Source organism: Pristiophorus japonicus, chromosome 6, assembly GCF_044704955.1.
Source record: "Pristiophorus japonicus isolate sPriJap1 chromosome 6, sPriJap1.hap1, whole genome shotgun sequence".
In the NCBI taxonomy this organism is placed as follows: Eukaryota; Metazoa; Chordata; class Chondrichthyes; family Pristiophoridae; genus Pristiophorus; species Pristiophorus japonicus.
In genome coordinates this window covers 215,276,489-215,297,999 of record NC_091982.1, presented here as the reverse complement: position 1 = coordinate 215,297,999, position 21,511 = coordinate 215,276,489, and the positions used below count along the sequence as shown (strand labels likewise).

General features: G+C 45.6%; 1 protein-coding gene across 1 annotated transcript in view; it reads right to left on the bottom strand.

Moving 5' to 3' along the window:
• Positions 1-1,459: 1,459 nt before the first annotated feature.
• Positions 1,460-21,511, bottom strand: part of prss59 (serine protease 59, putative) — a 135,885-nt gene continuing 115,833 nt past the window's right edge. Inside the window, exon 12 of the mRNA XM_070884081.1 lies at positions 1,460-1,569. Coding sequence (XP_070740182.1) covers positions 1,460-1,569 — 110 coding nt within the window. The remainder of the gene's footprint in view (positions 1,570-21,511) is intronic.

The window sequence follows — 21,511 nt, the reverse complement described above, 5'->3', positions numbered from 1 at the left end:
GACATAATTCTTGCAGTATTTGAGACTGTATCCTTGAAGAAGAATACATAATGAATAAGGATGGCATCATTTTGTGGGAATTTTACATTAACTTAGAAATCTTACACAGAAAGATTATCAGGACAGATGTTGTGGAAAATGGAAATGTCACTGTTAAGCAGGTGTGAGAATTGCAGAGAGAGCTTTATGTTCGTGCTATATCTGAAATTGCAGCGGATGAATAATGTTCAATTTGTCGGTCCAGAGTTGTGCCTTGCATTGATGATCACAAAATCTTCTGCCGCCCCCTCAAAAAAGGAAAGAAAAGGACAGGCAGTGCAGCAACAACACAGCAGAAAATCTCATAACATGTGCAGGATTTATCATCTCATTGCTTGCTGAGCTCCATTGAACGTACAAGAATAAACAACTAAAGGCAATATTAGTGGATTAGATCTAATGGGACCTTCAAACAATAAGAAAACAAATATCACTTACAATACAGTCAATACTTTCAGACTCAAAAATTCTATCTTACCTCCATATGACATTTTATATCAGGATCATGAGAGAAATTCCCTATCACAATTGCTCGAATAGCAAGGTCCAAAAGATATGATGCCAGCATCATTCCTCTTATATTAATAGATTTGCTCAACTTGCAACAGTCAAAATTTGCTTTTACAGTTTACTTCAAGAAGTGTTTATTGCAGAGCAACTCTAAAAAGAAAACATTGCGAAAATGACTTGATTTGACAGTCTAGTTGGACATGTTGAAGCAGCTGATTCATGGACCCAAGACCCATCCCAACAAGTTATTCTAAAATCAGACTTGGAAAATGATGTCATTGAACAGCAGTGGGAATATCTACTTTATCTTATCCCAATCCTTCCCATTTTCCAGTGCACACCATCCTTGATTAATGAAATATCTATTTCTATATATTTCCTCCTGGTGTCTAAGTAATGAAAACCTGGGAACAATTCACATAAGCCATTCACCTCACCGGCACATTTGTTCCCGTTACGCCGCTGGTCAAATGATTTCCAAGGTCAGTATTATAATTCTAACATCTCTCACATCTGCGGTTTTGACTGCACCATCCTAATCTGGATAGCATTAACTCTTAGATCCTAAATATTTATCTAACTATAAAAAAATGGTATAATAGTACAATAGCTCACACTTCCTGTTTGATATGGTGTGCTTCTTTACTTTCTTGTAGAATTCTGCAAGTATAGTTTAACACTCATTCTGCTGACTAAACCATAAATTAATATGGTTAGAAGATATATTGTGAAAAGCATTTTAATACAGTTTATACAGAAAGGCATTGCATTAACACATTTTGGAGGGGAAAAGGTAACCAGCACCTGTTCTTGACATTCTATATGAACAGGTCAAGGGGAGAAAAAAATACAGTGAATCCCTGAAGTTCTGAATCCTTCTATATGTTTCATTCTCACATAGTTAAAGACTTCATTCTTTAACCCAGGTTTTGAGCCGGTGAAAAATCTCTTTTCTTGCTTGTTTGAGCTGTGGCAGGTCATTTTGGTTTTCCGGGTACATGTCGGCACAATGGGCTGTACCTGTTTTAGGTGATTAAGGGAAATAGACAAAAATAAATCTCCGAGAAACATGAGCTCCTTTGCACTGTATTTTCACAAACCCCTCATTTGTTTAAGAACATGCCAAGTAAATCTTGCATACTGGTATACTCCCCTTAGCTTATTGTAACTGATCTTTGTTACATGAAATCAATGATACTAGCCAATTTATACATGCAAATGTCACTTGTAGAATGCTTTACTGGAATTCACTATCAACTGTTCAAGCTTACAAGTCACACCAGATGCAGGGTTATACTCAACAGATACAGTGTTAGGCCCAGCAAATCAGTCCTCAAGATTTAAAAAAGCAAAAGCTAAAATCTTACGAACTTACGAACAATGATGGACAGGTAAAGACCATCTGGTCCATTAAGCCTGTCCCACACAATTGCGATACCTTGTGTATCAGAACATATACTCTCCACCCCACTTGAAACCAAGTGATTTCCTGGGAGAGGCAAAAAAACATAAAAAACCTAGGCCAATTTGGGGAAAAAAATCTGGAAAATTCCTCTCCGACCCAACTAAGTGATCAAAACTAATCCAGGAGATCACTCTGGCCATTAAATTCCCTGCGTACCTACTTTCTGTAAGAGGTGATCTCCACCACAGCCAGAAACAAATCCAGTTTTTGCTTGAAGGAATTCAGCGAGTTTGCATCCACCACATGAAATGGCAGCTTGTTCCAGAGGTCTACTATTCTCTGGGAAAAGAACCTCCTCCTGACGTCTAACCTAGATCTAGCCCTATACAACTTAAATTTGTGACCCCTCGTCCTGCCTAACCTATTTAATTGAAATAAACTGTCACTTGGAACACCGTCTATTTCCTTCACGCGACGTGGAGGCCCTGACCTGCGAGAAACAATCAGCAGCAGGTCGGGGCCATAAAAGGAGTGACGTGCGGCCCCTGGACAGCATGGAAGCATACCACTGCAAGGTACAGCACGAGCTGGTGCAGGAGGGCAACAGCAGCAAAGCGTGACGTCAGCAAGGTCCAGGTCGGTGATTGGAGCCTGGGCAGATACAGCAGGAGCAGCGAGATTGGGCGAAAGAGCTGTGAAAGACTGTGGAGGGATATGATCGTGGCCCAGGGGCAGCATGGGATATGTGCGCGCCCTAGGTCTGTGCAGCAGAGCAGGTCTCCAGTTGTCTTGGGTAATCCTTGCCACTGGACTAGACTAGCTCTGTCAAACCCGTGGTGTGCAACGGCCACCACATGTTAAAAAAATCCACGCACAGGCATCCTCCACCCTTGAGGATGTAGTTCAGGTTCTTCATTCGAAACACCTGTGAACTCATCCTTTTTTTTGGCGTGGAAGCAAGTCATCCTTGTTTCAAGGGACTGCCTATGATGATATGATTTCCTTCATTATCTTATAAACCTCAATCATATCCCCCCCTAAGTTTACACTGCTCTAAGGTATAGAGTCCCAACTCTTTTAGCCTATCTTGATAACTAAAATGCTTTAGACTTAGTCGCCCTCTTCTGCACCCTTTCCAGAGCCTCAATATTACCCACCATGTGAGGAGACCAAAACTGGACACAGTATTCCAAGTGTGGCCTGACTAAGGTCTTGTACAAGGACAAAACAGTATGCCTCGTCTTATACTCAATTGACCTATGGGTACACCGCAACACCTTATTTGCTTTAGCTATCGCTGCACGTCATTGCTCATGTACCTTTAAGGATGTATGCACTATAATGCCCAAATCTCTTTCTATCTTCACCATCTTTAATGCCTTTCCCTGGAGGGTGTATGAATGTTGAGCATTTGCCCTGCCCACATGCATGTTGGGGAGGGTTTGAACTAGCTTGGCAGGGGAATGGGAACCGGAGAATAGATTCAGTGGGGAGAGAAGCAAAGCTGGAAGTGGGCAGCGTAGAAGTAGAAGTAGAAAGTGAATTTGGAAGACAGTGGAATCAAGGGCTGGAAAATAGACACCAGGGGAGTTTGGCAATTCTAAATGGTATATACTTCCCTGTGAGGAGTATAGCAATAAGGCAGATCAGCTGAGAGAACAGATTGACACTTGGGAGTACAATATTATAGCTATTATGGAGACATGGCTGAAAGAAGGGCAGGTATGGCAGCTCAACATTTACTGGTTACAGGGTTTTCAGATGGGATAGAAAGAGGGGTAAAAAAGGGGAGGTCGCAGTATTGATTAAAGAAACAATTACAGCTGTGAGAAGGGATGATATGTTAGAGGGGTCATCAAACAAGGCCATATGGGTTGAATTATAGAACAAAAAAGGGACGATCACATTATTGGGAGTGTACTATAGACCTCAAAACAGTCAGAGGGAGATAGAAGATCAAATATGTGGGCAAATTGCTGCAAAGTGCAAAAACTATAGAGCTGTAATAGTGGGGGATTTCAACTACCCTAATATTAACTGGGAAAAAGGTAGTGTGAGTGGTAGAGGCTGCAGAATTCCTAAAATGCATTCAGGAGAACTTCTTTAGCCAGCATGTAACAAGCCCAACAAGGGAGTGGGCGGTTCTGGACTTGGTTTTGGGGAATGAAGAGGGGCAGGTGGAAAGGGTATCAGTGGGAGGGCATTGTGCTGCTAGTGATCATAATTCAGTAAGATTGAGGGTAGTTATGGAAAAGGACAAAGGGGGACCAGGAATAAAAGTTCTCAATTGGGGTAAAGCCAATTTTGCTGAGCTGAGATGGATTTTGGCCAAAGTGGATTGGAAACAGCTGAATGAAGATAAATCAATGTCAGAGCAATGGGAGGCATTCAATAAGGAGATCCTGAGGGTTCAGAGCAAGTATGTTCCCTTAAAAAAAAGGGTGGGACTAACAAATCTAGAGCCCCCTAGATGTCAAGGGACATACAGGTTAAGATTAAGAAAAAAAAGGAAGCTTATGACAGATACCGATAACTCAACAGTGCAGAACATCTAGAGGAATATAAGAAGTGCAGGGGTGCAATTAAAAACGATATCAGGAAAGCAAAGAGAGAGCATGAAAGAATGTTGACAAGCAAAATCAGGGAAAACCTAAATATGTTTTATAAATAAATTAAGAGCAAAAGGATAACGTGAGAAAGCGTGGGGTTGATTAGAGACCATAAAGGAAATTTGTGTGTGGAGGCGGAAGACGTAGATAGGATTCTTAATGAATACTTTGCATCTGTTTTCACAAAAGAGAGGCTTTGCAATGAGGGAGGAGGAGTGTGAAATATTAGACGAGATAAACATAGTGAGAGGGGAAGTATTAAAGGGCTTAGTAGCTTTGAAAGTGGATACATCCCCAGGCCCAGATGAAATGTATCCCAGGCTGTTAAGAGAAGCAAAACAGGAAATTGCAGAGGCTATGATCATCATTTTCCAATCCTCTCTGGCGTGCCAGGTGTGGTGCCAGAGTACTGAAGGACTGCTAATGTGGTACCCTTGTATAAGAAGGGAGAAATGGATAGGCCATGTAATTACAGGCCAGTCAGCTTAACCTCGGTGGTGGGAAAATTATTGGAATAAATTCTGAGGGACACGATAAGTCTTCATTTGGAAAGACATAGATTAATCAAGGACAGTCAGCATGGTTTTGTCAAGGGAGCGTCGTGTCTGACTAACATGATTGAATTTTTCGAGGAGGTAACCAGGAGGGTCAATGAGGGCAGTGTGTATGATGTAGTGTATATGGACTTTAGCAAAGCTTTTGATAAGGTCCCACACGATAAACTGGTCATGAAAGTAATAGGCCATAGGATCCAGGGCAAAGTGGCAAGTTGGATCCAAAATTGGCTCGGAGGCAGAAAGCAAAGGGTAATACAAAAGCAAAATACAGCGGAAGCTGGAATTTGAAATAAAAACAGAGAATGCTGGAAATCTTAACGGGTCAGGCAGCATTTGTTGAGAGAAAAACAAAATTAACTTTTCGGGTCGACAACCCTTCGTCAGAATTGCCGAATGTTCGAAAAGAGCACATTCTTAAGTACAGAAAGGGGGAGGGGAAGAAAGAACAAAAGGGTAATGGTTGATGGATGTTTTTGTGACTGGAAGGTTGTATCCAATGGGGTTCCGCAAGGCTCAGCGCTGGGTCCCTTGCTTTTTGTGGTATATATCAATGACTTGGACTTAAATGTTGGGGGTATAATTAAGAAGTTTGCAGATGACACTAAAATAGGCTGTGTGGTTGAAGAAGAAAGCTGTGGACTGCAGGAAGATATCAATGTACTGATCAGGAGGGCAAAACAGTGGCAAATGGAATTCAATCTGGGTAAGTGTGAGGTAATGCATTTTGGGACGTCTAATAAGGCAAGGGAATACACATTAAATGGTATGACACTGAAAAGTGTAAAGGAACAAAGGGATCTTGGAGTGCAGGTCCACAGATCCCTGAAGGTAGCAGACCAGGTAGATAAAGTGGTTAAGAAGGCATATGGAATACTGCCTTTATAAGTCGCGACATGGAATACAAGAGCAAAGGGGTTATGCTTGAATTGTATAAAACACTGGTTAGGCTGCAGCTGGAGTACTGTGTACAGTTCTAGTCACCACATTCTAGGAAAGATGTGATTGCACTGGAAAGGGTGCAGAGGAGATTTGCCTAGACTGGAGAATGAGGAAAGATTGGAGCTGCTGGGTCTGTTTTCTTTGGAACAGAGGAGGCTAAAGGGAGACCTGATTGACGTGTATAAAACTATGAGGGGCTGGATAGAGTGTTTAGGAAGGACCTGTTTCCCTTGGCAGAGGGGTCAACAACCAGGGGGTGTGGATTCAAAGTAATTGGGGGGAGATGTATTCACCCAGAGGGTGGTGGGGGTCTGGAACTCACTGCCTGAAAGGATGGTGGAGACAGAAACCCTCACCACATTTAAAAGATACTTGGATGTGCACTTAAAGTGCCGTAACCTACAGGGCTACGGACCAAGAGCTGGAAAGTGCAATTAGGTTGGATAGCTCTTTGTCGGCCAGTGCAGACACGATGGGCGAAATGGCCTCCTTCCTTGCTGTAAATTTCTATGATTCTACGATAACACTGCACATATCTAAGTTATTCATTTTCCAGACTTTGAGCACCATCTCCCACACATTAAGATCTGCCTGAAGCAGATGAGCATCTTTTACAGTTCTATCACTTGTGCAGATCTTGGTATCATCTGCAAATTTGCAAATTGTGCCTCCCAACTTCAAAATCCAGATCATTAATAAAAATAGTAAAAAGCAATGGTCGCAAAACTGATCCCTGCGGGACTCCATTGGTGTCGATACAGATTCAAGTCCATCTATAACTATTCTTTGCCTGTGTCCTGCCAGCCAGTTCTGAATCCAACTCAATATATTTCCACCAATACCAGAGGCTCCGATCTTATGGAGAAGCCTCTTTTGCGGTACCTTGTCAAAAGTTTTTGGGAAATCTAAGTAGATAATGTCTACTGGGCTTTACTCATCCACCAACTTTGTAACTTTTTCAAAAAATACAATTAGATTTGTGAGACATGACCTCTTTTTCATGAAGCCATGTTGGGTGTCCTTAATATGTGCCTCCCTATCCAAGTATTCATATGTTGCATCCCTTATGATTCCTTCAAGCATCTTACTTATTATTGATGTTAAACTGATGGGCCTATAGTTACCCGGGTCTGCCTTGTCACCTTTTAAAAAAAATATATATATTTTTTGCAAAGTTCTTCAACCAGCCCTTTCTTTGAAAGTGTTGGGAATCTTGTTCAGTTAATTTTTCCATGCATGCTTTTTTGATGCTGAATGTAAATTATTTTTCAGCAGACTTTGGGTATTTTTTTGTTTAAACAGTTTGGAAATCAGTTTTAAACTGTTCAAATTTTAGTCGCTTTTTCTAGAAATTGGATCGGGTCCAACTGAGTCACCACGCAGATCACTTGGAGACTAAGCCTACAACAAGATGGTTAATACATACTACATTGGTGTTATTACTGTAATTCTCTCTTTATTGCAATACTTTAACACTTAATTGATAATCCCAAATGAGCAATTAATCATAATTTTGCTGACAAAACCTTGGCCAGTTGCTCAGCTTAACAGCATTAAATGTCATTATTTTTCATTTATAGCTTTTTCTCTTGTTAGTAGGCTAATTCTTCATGTGAAGCTGCAAGGTGTAAGAGGGCTTGCTCTGAGATTTGTACTATTACATTAAAAAAGCCTTAATTGTGAATGATGAAAATCTGGAATATTCAGAAGACGATTACAGTCGTCCTTAGATGTGCAACCCTATCAGTTTGGGACAGACCAATAAACTGGAGACAAGCTTATTAGGAACAAGAATTCCATGCCAAATTAACGAGATGCAATATGGAGGATGAAAGATGGAAACACTGCTGGAGTTTGCCCGAAAAATCTCAATCTGTGTTAGCACAGTTATTAGCATGGAAGATTCAAAATGCAAAGCAAATCACTCTCCTGTCCATCACTTAAATATGTAAGTAAAATGTTTAAAATTGCATTCTTGTTTGTAGGAATCATTAATTTATATGTCTATCCCTATTATCTCCATAGAACTGATAATGAAATGTTTGAAGCCCACAGTCCTGCTGCGCATGCCCTGCATTATGGGGCACTGAGGCCATGAGAGAGGTTTATCTGCACAGTGAATCAGTCACACAGTTGTAAGGCTCTGAAACATACAATGCATGATAGAAAGCACACGTACCCAATACTTTTACCAAACACAGTATCACCTCCATTGGCCCCAATCCTACGTCAAGACCAATTGTCACTTTTGGATTTTTACACCATTGGCATATTTTGCCCTGTCCAAATGAGGTCTTACAATACATGGCGATATCCCCACCGACACCGACACCTGGGAGTCCCTGGCCAAAGACCAATGGAGGAAGTGCATCCGGGAGGGCGCTGAGCACCTCAAGTTTTGTTGCCGGGAGCGTGCAGAAAACAAGCGCAGGCAGCGGATGGAGAGTACGGCAAACCAGACTCCCCACCCACCCTTTCCTCAAATGACTGTCTGTCCCATCTGTGACAGAGACTGTAATTCGTGTATTGGACTGTTCAGTCACCTAAGAACTCACTTTTAGAGTGGAAGCAAGTCTTCCTCGATTTTGAGGGATTGCCTATAATGATGAATACATGGGAGTCCTATTACACTGACAGTATGTGTGGTGTAAGTGGGTTTAAGTGACAGTGTTAGGTGTGTGTCTTCCACTTCCTAATCATATTCTCTTTCTTTGTGTTTCCCCAGCAAGAGGGTGAAATGAGAGGGAGGGCTGTTGCATGCCAATGGATGCCTCTAGTGATTGATGTAATTCCAGTGCCTCCTTGTGCTCGGGCAGTAGATTTGTTTTTTTTTATATGTACACAGATGTGGGCGTCGCTGGCAAGGCCAGCATTTATTGCCCCTCCCTAATTGCCCTTGAGAAGGTGGTGGTGAGCTGCCTTCTTGAACTGTTGCAGTCCATGTGGTGAAGGTACTCCCACAGTGCTGTTACGGAGGGAGTTCCAGGATTTTGACCCAGCGACGATGAAGGAATGGCAATATATTTCCAAGTCAGGATGGTGTGTAACTTAGAGGGGAACTTGCAGATGATGGTGTTCCCATGTGCCTACTGCCCTTGTCCTTCTAGGTGGTAGAAGTGGCGGGTTTGAGAGATGCTGCCGAAGAAGCCTTGGCGAGTTGCTACAGTACATCTTGTAGATTGTAAACATTGCAGCCATGGTGGAGGGGATGAATGTTTAAGGTGGTGGATGGGCTGCCAATCAAGTGGGCTGCTTCGTCCTGGATGGTGTCGAGCTTCTTGAGTGTTGTTGGAGCTGCACTCATCCAGGCAAGTGGAGAGTATTCCATCACACTCCTGACTTGTGCCTTGTAGATTGTGGAAAGGCTTTGGGGTGTCAGGAGGTGAGACACTCACCGCAGAATACCCAGCCTCTGATCTGCTCTTGTGGCCACATTATTTATGTGGCTGGTCCAGTTAAGTTTCTGGTCAATGGTGACCCCCAGAATGTTGATGGTGGAGGATTCGGCGATGGTAATGCCATTGAATGTCCGGGAGCAGTGGGTAGAATCTCGCTTGTTGGAGATGGTCACTTGTGTGGCGCAAATGTTAATTGCCACTTATCAGCACAAGATTGAATGTCGTCCAGGTCTTGCTTCATGCAGGCATGGACTGCGAATTATCTGAGGAGTGGCAAATTACATTGAACACTGCAGGCTGCTCAGGTCCCTGCCCTAACTTCTGAGATGTTTTTGGCTTACGCTGTCTGGGTTTGGAAACCCCTGAGGGCCTTGCTAAAAACGGCTTCACTTGCACCCATGCAGGGGCAGTTTCAGCCATTGGGAGATGAATGAGAATTGAGAGCGCTTTAAGTGGAGTTCCCACTTCCATGTCCCTTTCACCATCATCACTCACCTGGGCCAGCGCCACACCACTCCTACCACACTGCTGCAAACCAGCTTGCTGAAGATTAGTGACATGTTGTAAGGCCATGGATAAGGTATCTATCATCCTATTTAAGTCTGCTTGGCGGTCGTCATGGTCTGCATGGAATCATTTGAGAGCCATGCTTGAAGTTTCATGGAGGCGGCCACTCTCTCCATAGCAAACATTCTCGCAATTGCCTGCACCACAAATCCATTAGTGATCGTTGCACTCTTCCATCCTCTCTGCTATTGTGGAGAGTGTGTGTGGCATGACTGTCAGTGCCTGGCTAAGTTGCTGATGCACCTCTTGCATTCTTCTTCTCAAAGATAGCCCCCAGATTCAGTTTCTGTGTTCAGCTGAGCAGAACTTGGAGAGGATTAAGCCCCCACCCCACCCCGATATGGATTATCCACAGCTGTCCCTGGCATCAGTATCTCCTCATGCTCACTTGTGAATAGTGAATCACGAGGTGAAAACCCAACCAACTCTCCAACCGGCCAATTAAAATGCGAGTATTTGCTCTGGTGCATGGCTGTACAACCTGTGCACCCTCAGAAGGAATTATGTCATCTGAGGAATCGTTCTCATGCATCTCTAGCAACACTTACTGTACATGTGGACGTCCTGGAAGACAAGAAAAGGATATGAATTAGTCGTGGCAAAGTAATGATCTTGACGATCACCATACACAGTCTTCTCATAGTTTAGATATTTGATTAAATAAAATCACCAGCTATTTGCGCATCGCAGTCATTCCATCTCTGATTGAGAGGGATGCAGGTGTTCCACTTATCTCCATGGCATCCTCTTCTGCATTTGTGAGCTGGACTATATGTGCCACCTCCCCCCGCCGCCCCCCCAACCCCGAGTCCTCTCCCGCTCTCTTGTGTTTTGCGTTCTCTTCTACAAGGGGAGAAAAAACAGACCAGTGAGCGACTGAAGGTCATGTATTCACCAGATGGATGCAGTTCATTTGGTGAGGGTGACTGAGACAGATGAATCACATTGCATAAGGATTGGGGTGAGTGTATAAATGGGGCGGCAAAGAAAGTGAAGGCTGGGTGCTGCTGAAAGGTAAGTGGGTGTGAGGAGTGATGTGATGGAGTACACTTGGCAAGACAGAGTGAAAAGTGGGGGGGGGGCATGGGTGTTAAACCACAGCAAATAGGTGAATCAGCAAATGTGCTCACTTTTCCTTGCCTGGTTAGGTCATTAAACCATTTCATGCACTGCATCCAACCTCCAACCACGCCGCCTTGCTGAGAGCCACAGGTTTCTTCCTCCCATTACTGGGGGAATGTATGTCCCTCCCGCTCCTGACGGCACCCAGCAGTAATTCCAGGAAAACATCATTAAGTCTAGGTGCAGCCATCCATCATAAACACCTCCTGACTCCTCCCATTTCCATTTCTACACTGTCCCTTTAAATAGAGTTGAGATTGCGTCATGTGGTGTACATCATGCCCGTTGTGCAGCTTGGAGATGCAAAACTCGGATGTCAAAACTTATTGCCCCAATCAAGTTGAAATCAGAGAATCCGACCCGCTGACTTGACTTTCGAGTTACGCCCATGCACCCCCAGCTTTGAACCTGTCTCCACATTAATATCGGGGCCCTAGTTTCAAATTGTACTGCATTTGCCTGGTACAGATAATTTCCCTTATCCTAACAGAAATCAACAAGGGGTAATTTAAACCTATCCCGACGGTGGGAAGCTGGTGCAATTGGGTGGACCACCTGTTTTACAATTTCTGATTTTACTCTCACTTGAATTTTACTCTCACTTGAATTTAAGGAGTGTAAAATCAGACGGGGTGTAAACCAGGTGGCAGACCCGTCTGCTACTCGGCAGATTAGATTAAGATTACCCCCAGAAATGCTGCTTTTCAAAATTGAGCAAGTAGGTACGAAAGAATTCACCACAGATTGGATGCTAATTTCTCGACTTGTTGGCACTAATATTATTTGCATGATGCACCACAGTGCACTTTAAGTTGTAGAACTAATACTTAACCTAGCCCACCCAGCAGGAACGGGGCGAGTAGTGGGTTAAAATCACATCTGGGGGCTCCCCGCACCCTTCCCTCCCCTCACCAGTTTCTGGCTGCATGTCTGGCGCTCACCCTAGGCAAGTGGGGCCCTCATTAAAAGGTTAGAGTCATACTCCAATAACCTCATTTCAAATCCAAATCATGCATACCCCAGCCAGTCTCAGTAGGATTGGTGTCTGAGTGTTTCTGAAGTAATATAAAAAGGGGCCTCAGCTGCTGATCACTGGATCACAAGATTTTTTCTCTCTGGTTTGCCAGGAGAGTTTCCCGCTACCAGATTGCTACTTCCACAGCTTGTTGCCTTACAACCCTTTAGTCAGCTTTCTCTACTTATTATCAGTACCATTCTTACTTCTTTGTTCTGGATGGAAGAAGATATGGAGGAGGAGCAGCAGCAGCCTCAGCAACCACCAGTACCTCAAAAGACAATGGGTAAGAGGGGCTGGGTGCAGGAGGCCACACCTGGTACACAGAGACATCTTCATGGTCCTTTCTGAGGAGCAGTGCTGGAGGAGGTTTCACTTCTCCAGGCAGACTGTCACTGCAACCTCCTGTAACATGGAACCAGTGGGGAAGGCCATACAAGTGGCACACAAAGTTGCCAGTGCCCTGAATTTTGACACCACTGGATCCTTCCAGGGGACATAAGCCACATCTCCCAGATTGAAGTTCACAGTTGCATTAAGCAGGTCACCAACTCCCTCTTAGCCAGGACCAAGCCATACATCACCTTTCTCACTGATCTCAGCAGACAACAGGAAAGAGCTTGTAGCTGGCTCCCCTCGTGTACAGTGTGGGAGCGAAAGCCCATATTTCTGAAATGCTTCAGCGCTGTCTGGAGAAATCGAAGGGGTTGAAAGTTGAAGATTGAGGTTTGGATCGAAACAGACTGATAGATGATATGGAGCCATTTAACCATTCAAATGTGTCTATCTGATCACCTGTGTGTTTACAGTACTTCATGGTGGGAATCGATTGAAGCAGTGGGACTTGATTTTGGGATAATTGTTGTGTATCAGTAAAGCATGCACTCCCATGTTCCGCCACCAGGGAGCTCATCCCCTGAAGTTCCAAGGGATCCCAGCATCCCTTGGGAGCACTGTATATAAGCTGGCCCCTAAGACCTGTTCCTCACTCTGGAGTGACTTATTAGAGACTGAGGTCACTGCTACTTTAACCTCCCTGTGTGCAGCCTCACCTGTGTTAGGAACACAACAACTGGTGACGAGAATACGAATCCAACGCAAAGATGCAGCAAACTGTGGGCATCCTGGAGAAGTTCTCGGAGGGTGAGGACTGGGAAGCCTATGTCAAACGGCTAGACCAGTACTTTATAGACAACGAGCTGGACGGAGAAGCAAGCGCTGCAAAAACGAGAGCGGTCCTCCTCACAGTCTGTGGGGCACCGACCTACAGCCTCATGAAGAATCTTCTAGCTCCGGTGAACCCCACAGATAAGTCATATGAGGAGCTGTGTACACTGGTTCGGGAGCATCTTAACCTGAGGGAGAGCGTGTTGTTGGCGAGGTATCGGTTCTACACGTGCCAGCGATCTGAAGGTCAGGAATTGGCGAGCTACGTCGCCGAGCTAAGGCGACTTGCAGGACAATGTGAGTTTGGTGGCTACCTGGAGCAAATGCTCAGAGAATTTTTTGTACTGGACATTAGCCACGAGACCATCCTACGAAAACTTTTGACTGTAGAGACACCGACTTTTAGTAAGGCCATTGCGATAGCACAGGCGTTTATGTCCACCAGTGATAACACCAAACAAATCTCTCAGCTCACAAGTGCTAGCAATGTTCATAAATTAACTGGAACTGTGTTTGCAAGCAGAAATGTACAGGGCAGAACCCACGAGTCTGCAACTGCCAGCGGGCCTCAGGTGACCCAGATGGCTCAGAGTCCCCAACAAAGGATGAATGCAAGGCAATTCACACCTTGTTGGCGTTGTGGAGGCTTCCATTCAGCCTATTCATGCCGCATCAAAGGGTATGTTTGCAAGAGCTGTGGAACAATGGGGCACCTCCAACGAGCTGCAAGCTCTGCAAAACCTGCTAACCACCACGTGGCAGAGAACGATCGGTCCATGGTGGATCAAAGCAATTTTGAGCCTCAGAGAGAGGAGGCAGATGCTGAAGTACACAGGGTGCACACATTTTTGACAAAATGGCCACCTGTAATGCTAAACATAAAATTGAATGGCTTACACGTAGCCATGGAACTGGACACTGGCACTAGCCAATCCATCATGAGTAAAAAGATGTTTGAGAGACTGTGGTGCAACAAGGCATTCAGAGCAGCCCTGAGCCCCATCCACACGAAACTGAGAACGTACACCAAAGAGCTTATCACTGTCCTGGGCAGTGCCGTGCTCAAGGTCACCTGCGAGGGCACGGTGCAAGAACTGCCACTCTGGATTGTCCCGGGCTATGGCCCCACACTGCTTGGAAGGAGCTGGCTGGGCAAAATCCGCTGGAACTGGGATGATATCCGAGCGCTATCACATATCAATGATGCGTCACGTACCCAGGTTCTAAACAAATTTCCTTCCCTTTTTGAGCCAGGCATTGGAAACTTTTCCGTGGCGAAGGTGCGATCTACTTGGTCCCAGAGGCACGACCCATTCACCACAAGGCGCGAGCGGTACCTCACATGATGAGGGAGAGAGTGGAAATCGAGCTGGTCAGGCTGCAACGCAAGGCATCATCTCCCCAGTGGAATTCAGCGAGTGGGCCAGCCCGATTGTTCCAGTACTCAAAAGTGATGGCACGGTCAGGATTTGCGGCGATTATAAAGTAACTATTAATCGTTTCTCGCTACAGGACCAATACCCGCTTCCGAAGGCAGACAACCTATTTGCGACACTGGCAGGAGGCAAGACATTCACCAAGCTCGACCTGACTTCGGCCTACATGACGCAGGAGCTGGAGGAGTCTTTGAAGGGCCTCATCTGCATCAACACGCAGATGCCCGTTTGGAATTCGGTCGGCTGCAGCGATCTTCCAGAGAAACATGGAGCGCCTACTCAAGTCGGTACCACACACGGAGGTCTTTCAGGACGACATATTGGTCACGGGTCAGGACACTGCTGATCACCTACAAAACCCGGAGGAGGTACTCCAGCAACGATCGCGTAGGACTGCGGCTGAAGAGGTCAAAATGCATCTTCATGGCAACAGAAGTGCCGTTTTTGTGGAGAAAGATCGTGGCGGACGGCATTCGGCCCACAGACGCCAAGACAGAGGCTATCAGGAATGCGCCCAGGACACAGAACGTCACGGAGCTGCGGTCATTCCTGGGACTCCTCAACTATTTTGGTAACTTCCTACCGGGGTTAAGCACCCTTTTAGAGCCCCTACATGTGTTATTGTGCAAAGGTAAGAACTGGGTATGTGGAATAAACCAAGTAATTGCTTTTAAGAAAGCCAGAAACATTTTATGCTCCAACAAGCTGCTTGTATTTTATAACCCGTGTCAAAGACTTGTGCTAGCATGTGACGCATCGTCCTACGGAGTCGGGTATGTATTACAACAAACTAACGTTGCGGGGAAGTTGCAACCTGTCGCCTATGCTTCCAGGAGCTTGTCTAAGGCCGAGAGGGCCTACAGCATGATTGAGAAAGAGGCATTAGCGTGTGTGTTTGGGGTAAAGAAAATGCATCAGTACCTGTTTGGCCTCAAATTTGAGCTGGAAACTGGTCACAAGCCCCTCACATCCCTGTTCGCAGAAAACAAGGGGATAAATACTAATGCCTCAGCCCGCATACAAAGGTGGGCACTCACGCTATCAGCGTATAACTATACCAACTGCCACAGGCCAGGCACCGAGAACTGTGCGGATGCTCTCAGTCGGCTACCATTGCCCACCACGGGCGTGGAAATGGCGCAGCCCGCAGACTTGCTGATGGTCATGGAAGCATTTGAAAATGATAAATCACCTGTCACGACTCGCCAGATGAGGACTTGGACCAGCCAAGATCCTCTGCTGTCCCTAGAAAAAACTGTGTACTGCGTGGGAGCTGGGCCAGCATCCCCGTTGAAATGCAAGAGCTAATCAAGCCATTCCAGCGGCGAAAGGACGAGCTGGCCATTCAGGCAGACTGCCTGTTGTGGGGTAACCGCGTAGTGCTACCCAAAAAGGGCAGGGAGACGTTCATCTCGGATCTCCACAGCACATACCCGGGTATAGTAATGATGAAAGCGATAGCCAGATCCCACGTGTGGTGGCCCAGTATCGACTCTGACTTAGGCTGCATTGCCGTACACAGGACTCTATGTGCTCAGTTGAGCAACGTGCCTAGAGAGGCACCACTAAGTTTGTGGTCCTGGCCCTCCAGACCATGGTCGAGGATCCATGTCGACTATGCGGGCCCGTTTGTAGGTAAAATGTTCCTGGTGGTGGTGGATGCTTTTTCAAAATGGATTGAATGTGAAATAATGTCGGGAAGCACCACCACTGCCACCATTGAAAGCCTGAGGGCCATGTTTGCCACCCAAGGCATGCCTGACATACTGGTCAGTGACAATGGGCCATGTTTCACCAGTGCCGAATTTAAAGGATTCATGACCCGCAATGGGATCAAACATGTCACCTCGGCTCCGTTTAAACCAGCCTCCAATGGGCAGGCAGAGCGGGCAGTACAAACTATCAAACAGAGCCTTAAACGAGTCACAGAAGGCTCACTCCAAACCCGCCTTTCCCGAGTACTGCTCAGCTACCGCACGAGACCCTACTCCGCTCACAGGGGTGCCCCCGGCTGACCTTCTCATGAAAAGGACACTTAAAACCAGACTCTCGCTGGTTCACCCCAACTTGCATGATCAGGTAAAGAGCTGGTGGCAGCAACAAAATGTAAATGATTATCGCGCCACTGTGTCACGGAAAATTGATCTGAATGACCCTGTTTATGTGCTAAACTATGGACATGGTCCCAAGTGGATCGTGGGCACGGTGATAACTAAAGAAGGGAATAGGGTGTTTATAGTCAAACTAGACAATGGACAAATTTGCAGAAAGCACCTGGACCAAACGAGGCTGCGGTTCACAGACTGCCCTGAACAACCCACAGCAGACACCACCTTTTTCGAGCCCACAACACACACCCAAAGGATCAACGACACCACGCCGGACCAGGAAATCGAACCTATCATGCCCAACAGCCCAGCAAGGCCAGGCTCACCTAGCAGCCCTGCAAGGCCAACAACACGCCAGCTCAGCGGGGGCACAGCCAACACACCAGAAAAGACATTTGTACCGAGGCGGTCCACCAGGAAAAGAAAGGCTCCCGACCGCCTCACCTTGTAAATAGTTTTCACTTTGACTTTGGTGGGATAGTGATGTTGTGTATCTGTAAAGCATGCACTCCCATGTTCTGCCACCAGGGAGCGCATCCCCTGAAGTCCCAAGGGATCCCAGCATCCCTTGGGAGCACTGTATATAAGCCGGCCCCTAAGGCCTGTTCCTCACTCTGGAGTGTCTTATTAAACACTGAGGTCACTGTTACTTTAACCTCCCTGTGTGCAGCCTCATTTGTATTAGGAACACAACAATAATAGTGGCTGGTCATTTATCTGTATGTTAATTATTTGTATATATCATCTCAATGCATGGAATAAAGAAACTCCTCTGCCGATCATCTGGTTTGTGTACAGTAATTCATGACATCATCTGTATGTTAAATATTTGAATGTACCATTTGTTACTATGCAAGAAAACAATGTGGTTTGTGTATAGTAATTCAGAAAGCAGTTAGTCGTGATTTTAGGACAATGCCATTTGAGTCTACATCGTCTGCGCACATAGAGAGGCTGAACTTCAGGATCTAGTAGACATATTTACTGCGGCGTACGAACGCATGGGCCTTACGCTAAACATCCGTAAGCAAAGGTCCTCCACCAGCCTGTCCTCGCCGCACAGCACTGCCCCCCAGTCATCAAGATCCACGGCGTGGCCCTGGACAACATGGACCATTTCCCATACCTCGAGAGCCTACTATCAGCAAGGGCAGACATCAATGAGGAGATTCCAATCTGTACTGTACAGATTGGAAAGATAAGGAACACTGAGCAATGATCCGTTTGACCTACTTAGTCATGTCTAAAATTGAGCACTCTAAGAGCATTCAAGTGCTGAATACCTGTCAAAGCTAATCATTACCGACGACATGGCATCTTTTAAACCGATCGGATAACTGAACAATTAACAGATTAAGATTTAGAAAATTAAGAATGTCTCATTTCAGTGTGTACATATGAACTGCAAAATCATAGATTTAAATGAAAATCAGCATTAACCAATTAACAGATTTCCACTGGATACTTAAATCTATTATAATAAATGCCAGTCCTTCAACAGCATTATTAATCAGCATTGTTCATGTGTTTATAATTCATTGCTGCTTGATAAAACAAAAATGTTGTAGATTAATACAGGTAGTATCTGTGAACAATGACTGATTTGTTGAAGTTCATCTTTCATAAGTAACAGTTACATTCTGTTGAAAGCTGAAACTTTAAGACCATTAACTGGTTGTGAATGATGTTACTGTCCAGTGTTTAATCGTCTTACTCAATGATTATACAGAATCATTCATCAACCAAAGGATTAGTAAAGGATCCATTTAGGAGAGAATAAGAAAATTTGGTGCCTTGAAGATGGGAACATGAATCAATAACTCGTAAACCCTTGTGGAATGCATTAAACTGTTGATGAAAGAACATAGTGCAAGTCCATGCAGAGAATACCAATATGTGGTTCTGTAGTTGATTACTTGCTTAAGATTCTTCAAACACCTAAACAACAACGTAGCTCTCTTATGGTATCGTAGCCCAGGAGCAGCGGAGTCTAGGAACGGTGGGGTTGTGGCCTAGGAGCGGCGAGGTTGGAGTCAAGGCATTGCGGAATTGTAGTCCAGGAGCGGCGGAGTCGAGGAGCGTCAAGGTCGGAGTCAAGGAGTGGTGGGGTCAAGGAGTGGTGGGATCGTGGCCCAGGAGTGGTGGAGTCAAGGAGTGGTGGGATCGTGGCCGGGGAGCCGTGGAGTCAAGGAGTGATGGGGTCGTGGTCCGGGAGCCATGGAGTCGAGGAGTGGCGAGGTCGGAGTCAAGGATTGGTGGGGTCGTGGCCCAGGAGTGATGGAATCAAGGAGCGGTGGGGCCATAGCTCGGGAGTGGTGGGGTCGTGGCCCAGGAGTGGTGGAGTCGAGGAGTGGTGGGGTCGTGGCCGGGGAGCCATGGAGTCGAGGAACGGCGAGGTCGGAGTCAAGGAATGGTGGGGTTGTGGCCCAGGAGTGGTGGAGTCGAAGAGTGGTGGGGTCGTGGCCGGGGAGCTGTGGAGTCGAGGTCGGAGTCGAGGAGCCCAGCAGCGAGGCAGAGGCCCAGGAGTGCGCAGAGTATAACAACAGTGGGGTCGGGGCTCAGGGGAGGTGCAACATGGGCCAGCCCACACTGTGATCTATGGTAGGAGTATGTGTGCATACTAGGTCTGTGCAGCAAAGCTTGGTCTCCAGTCGTCTTGGTTAACTCTTGCCACTGGACCAAGACCTTGCTCTGTCAAGCCCTTGTCGTGGCTGGTGTGCAACGGCTATTCCACGATAAAAGAAATCACGCACAGGCATCTTCCGCCCTTCAGGTAGTTTGGGAAACACCTGTGAACTCATCCCTTTTTGGTGTAGAAGCGGGTCATCCTCGACATGAGGGACTGCCTAATACTAATATTGTTCAATAGATTTTGGAGTGCAGTTTCTGTGTTTACTTTGGTTTCACAGTGGCTTTAACACATAGGTATTGCAGAAATTTACCAAGACAAAATGGACCCTGATATTCCTCTAACTAACTTTGGCTGGGTGCTGCCCAGGTGCATCATGCCTGATTTTGGTAGGCCAAGTCATTTGGAAGGCTCAGTTGTACCTCTTGGCAGGGCCTTCTGCCTGGAAGGGGAGCAGCGTAAACACAGTTGCAGTTGGAAAACAGCAGTCATAAGACCTCCAAGCCCGAAGATCAATGGGGAAACTGCAAATGTAGGTAGGACTTTACCTTCTCAGGCCAACTGACAGTTTCTTCAGGTGGCCCTGCATCTGAGGTGCTCTTCCAGAAAAGATGGAAGAAAGTGAGGTGGGAGATCTGGGAACACCTTATCCTGCCTCATCTGCATGGTTACCCTTATTCTGTGCTTGTCATAGATGCAGGTCCAAGTATGTCAGTATAAAATATGTTTTTTTGCTGCTTGTGTTCATAATTGTTACTTGTAAAATTTCTACCTTGTTGTTAGATGGCATGAGTTGTCCTAGTGCACTCTGGGTTTAATAACTCCACAGCATTGTGATGAAAAATACAGCTCCCATGATGTATTACACACAAATAGGCACGTGCACACAGAATTTAAACAGGAGTTGCAAATAGGAACATAAGAACATAAGGAATAGGAGCAGGAGTAGGCCACACGGCCCCTCGAGCCTACTCCGCCATTTAATGATCATGGCTAATCTGATCACAGACTCAGCTCCACTTCCCCGTCTGCTCCCCATAACCCCTTATCCCCTTATCGTTTAAGAAACTGTCTATTTCTGTCTTAAATTTATTCAATGTCCCAGCTTTCACAGCTCTCTGAGGCAACGAATTCCACAGATTAACAACCCCCTCAGAGAAGAAATTTCTCCTCATCTCTGTTTTAAATGGGCGGCGCCTTACTCTAAGATCAAGCCCTCTAGTTCTAATCTCCCCCACCAGTGGAAATATCCTCTCTGCATCCACCTTGTCAAGCCCCCTCATAATCTTATACATTTCGATAAGATCACCTGAATTCCAATGAGTAGAGGCCTAATTTACTCAACCTTTCCTCATAAATCAACCCCCTCATCCCTGGAATCAACCTTGTGAACCTTCTCTGAACTGCCTCCAAAGCAAGTATATCCTTTCGTAAATATGGAAACCAAAACTGCGCGCAGTATTCCAGGTGTGGCCTCACCAATACCTTATATAGCTGCAGCAAGACTTCCCTGCTTTTATACTCCATCCCCTTTGCAATAAAGGCCAAGATGCTATTGGCCTTCCTGATCACTTGCTGTACCTGCATATTAACCTTTTGTGTTTCATGCACAAATACCCCCAGATCCCGCTGTATTGTGGCACTTTGCAATCTTTCTCCATTTAAATAATAACTTGCTCTTTGATTTTTTTTCTGCCAAAGTGCAAGACCTCACACTTTCCAACATTATACTCCAACTGCCAAATTTTTGACCACTCACTTAGCCTGTCTATGTCCTTTGGCAGATTTAGCGGCACCCCACTAGTCACTGGTTGCCAACCAGAGAATGAACCATTTATCCCGACTGTCTGTTTTCTGTTAGTTAACCAATCCTCTAAGCATGCTAATATATTACCCCCAACCCCCTGATCTTTTATCTTGTGGAGTAACCTTTTATGTGGCACCTTGTCAAATGCCTTCTGGAAGTCCAAATGCACCACATCCACTGATTCCCCTTTATCCAACCTGTTT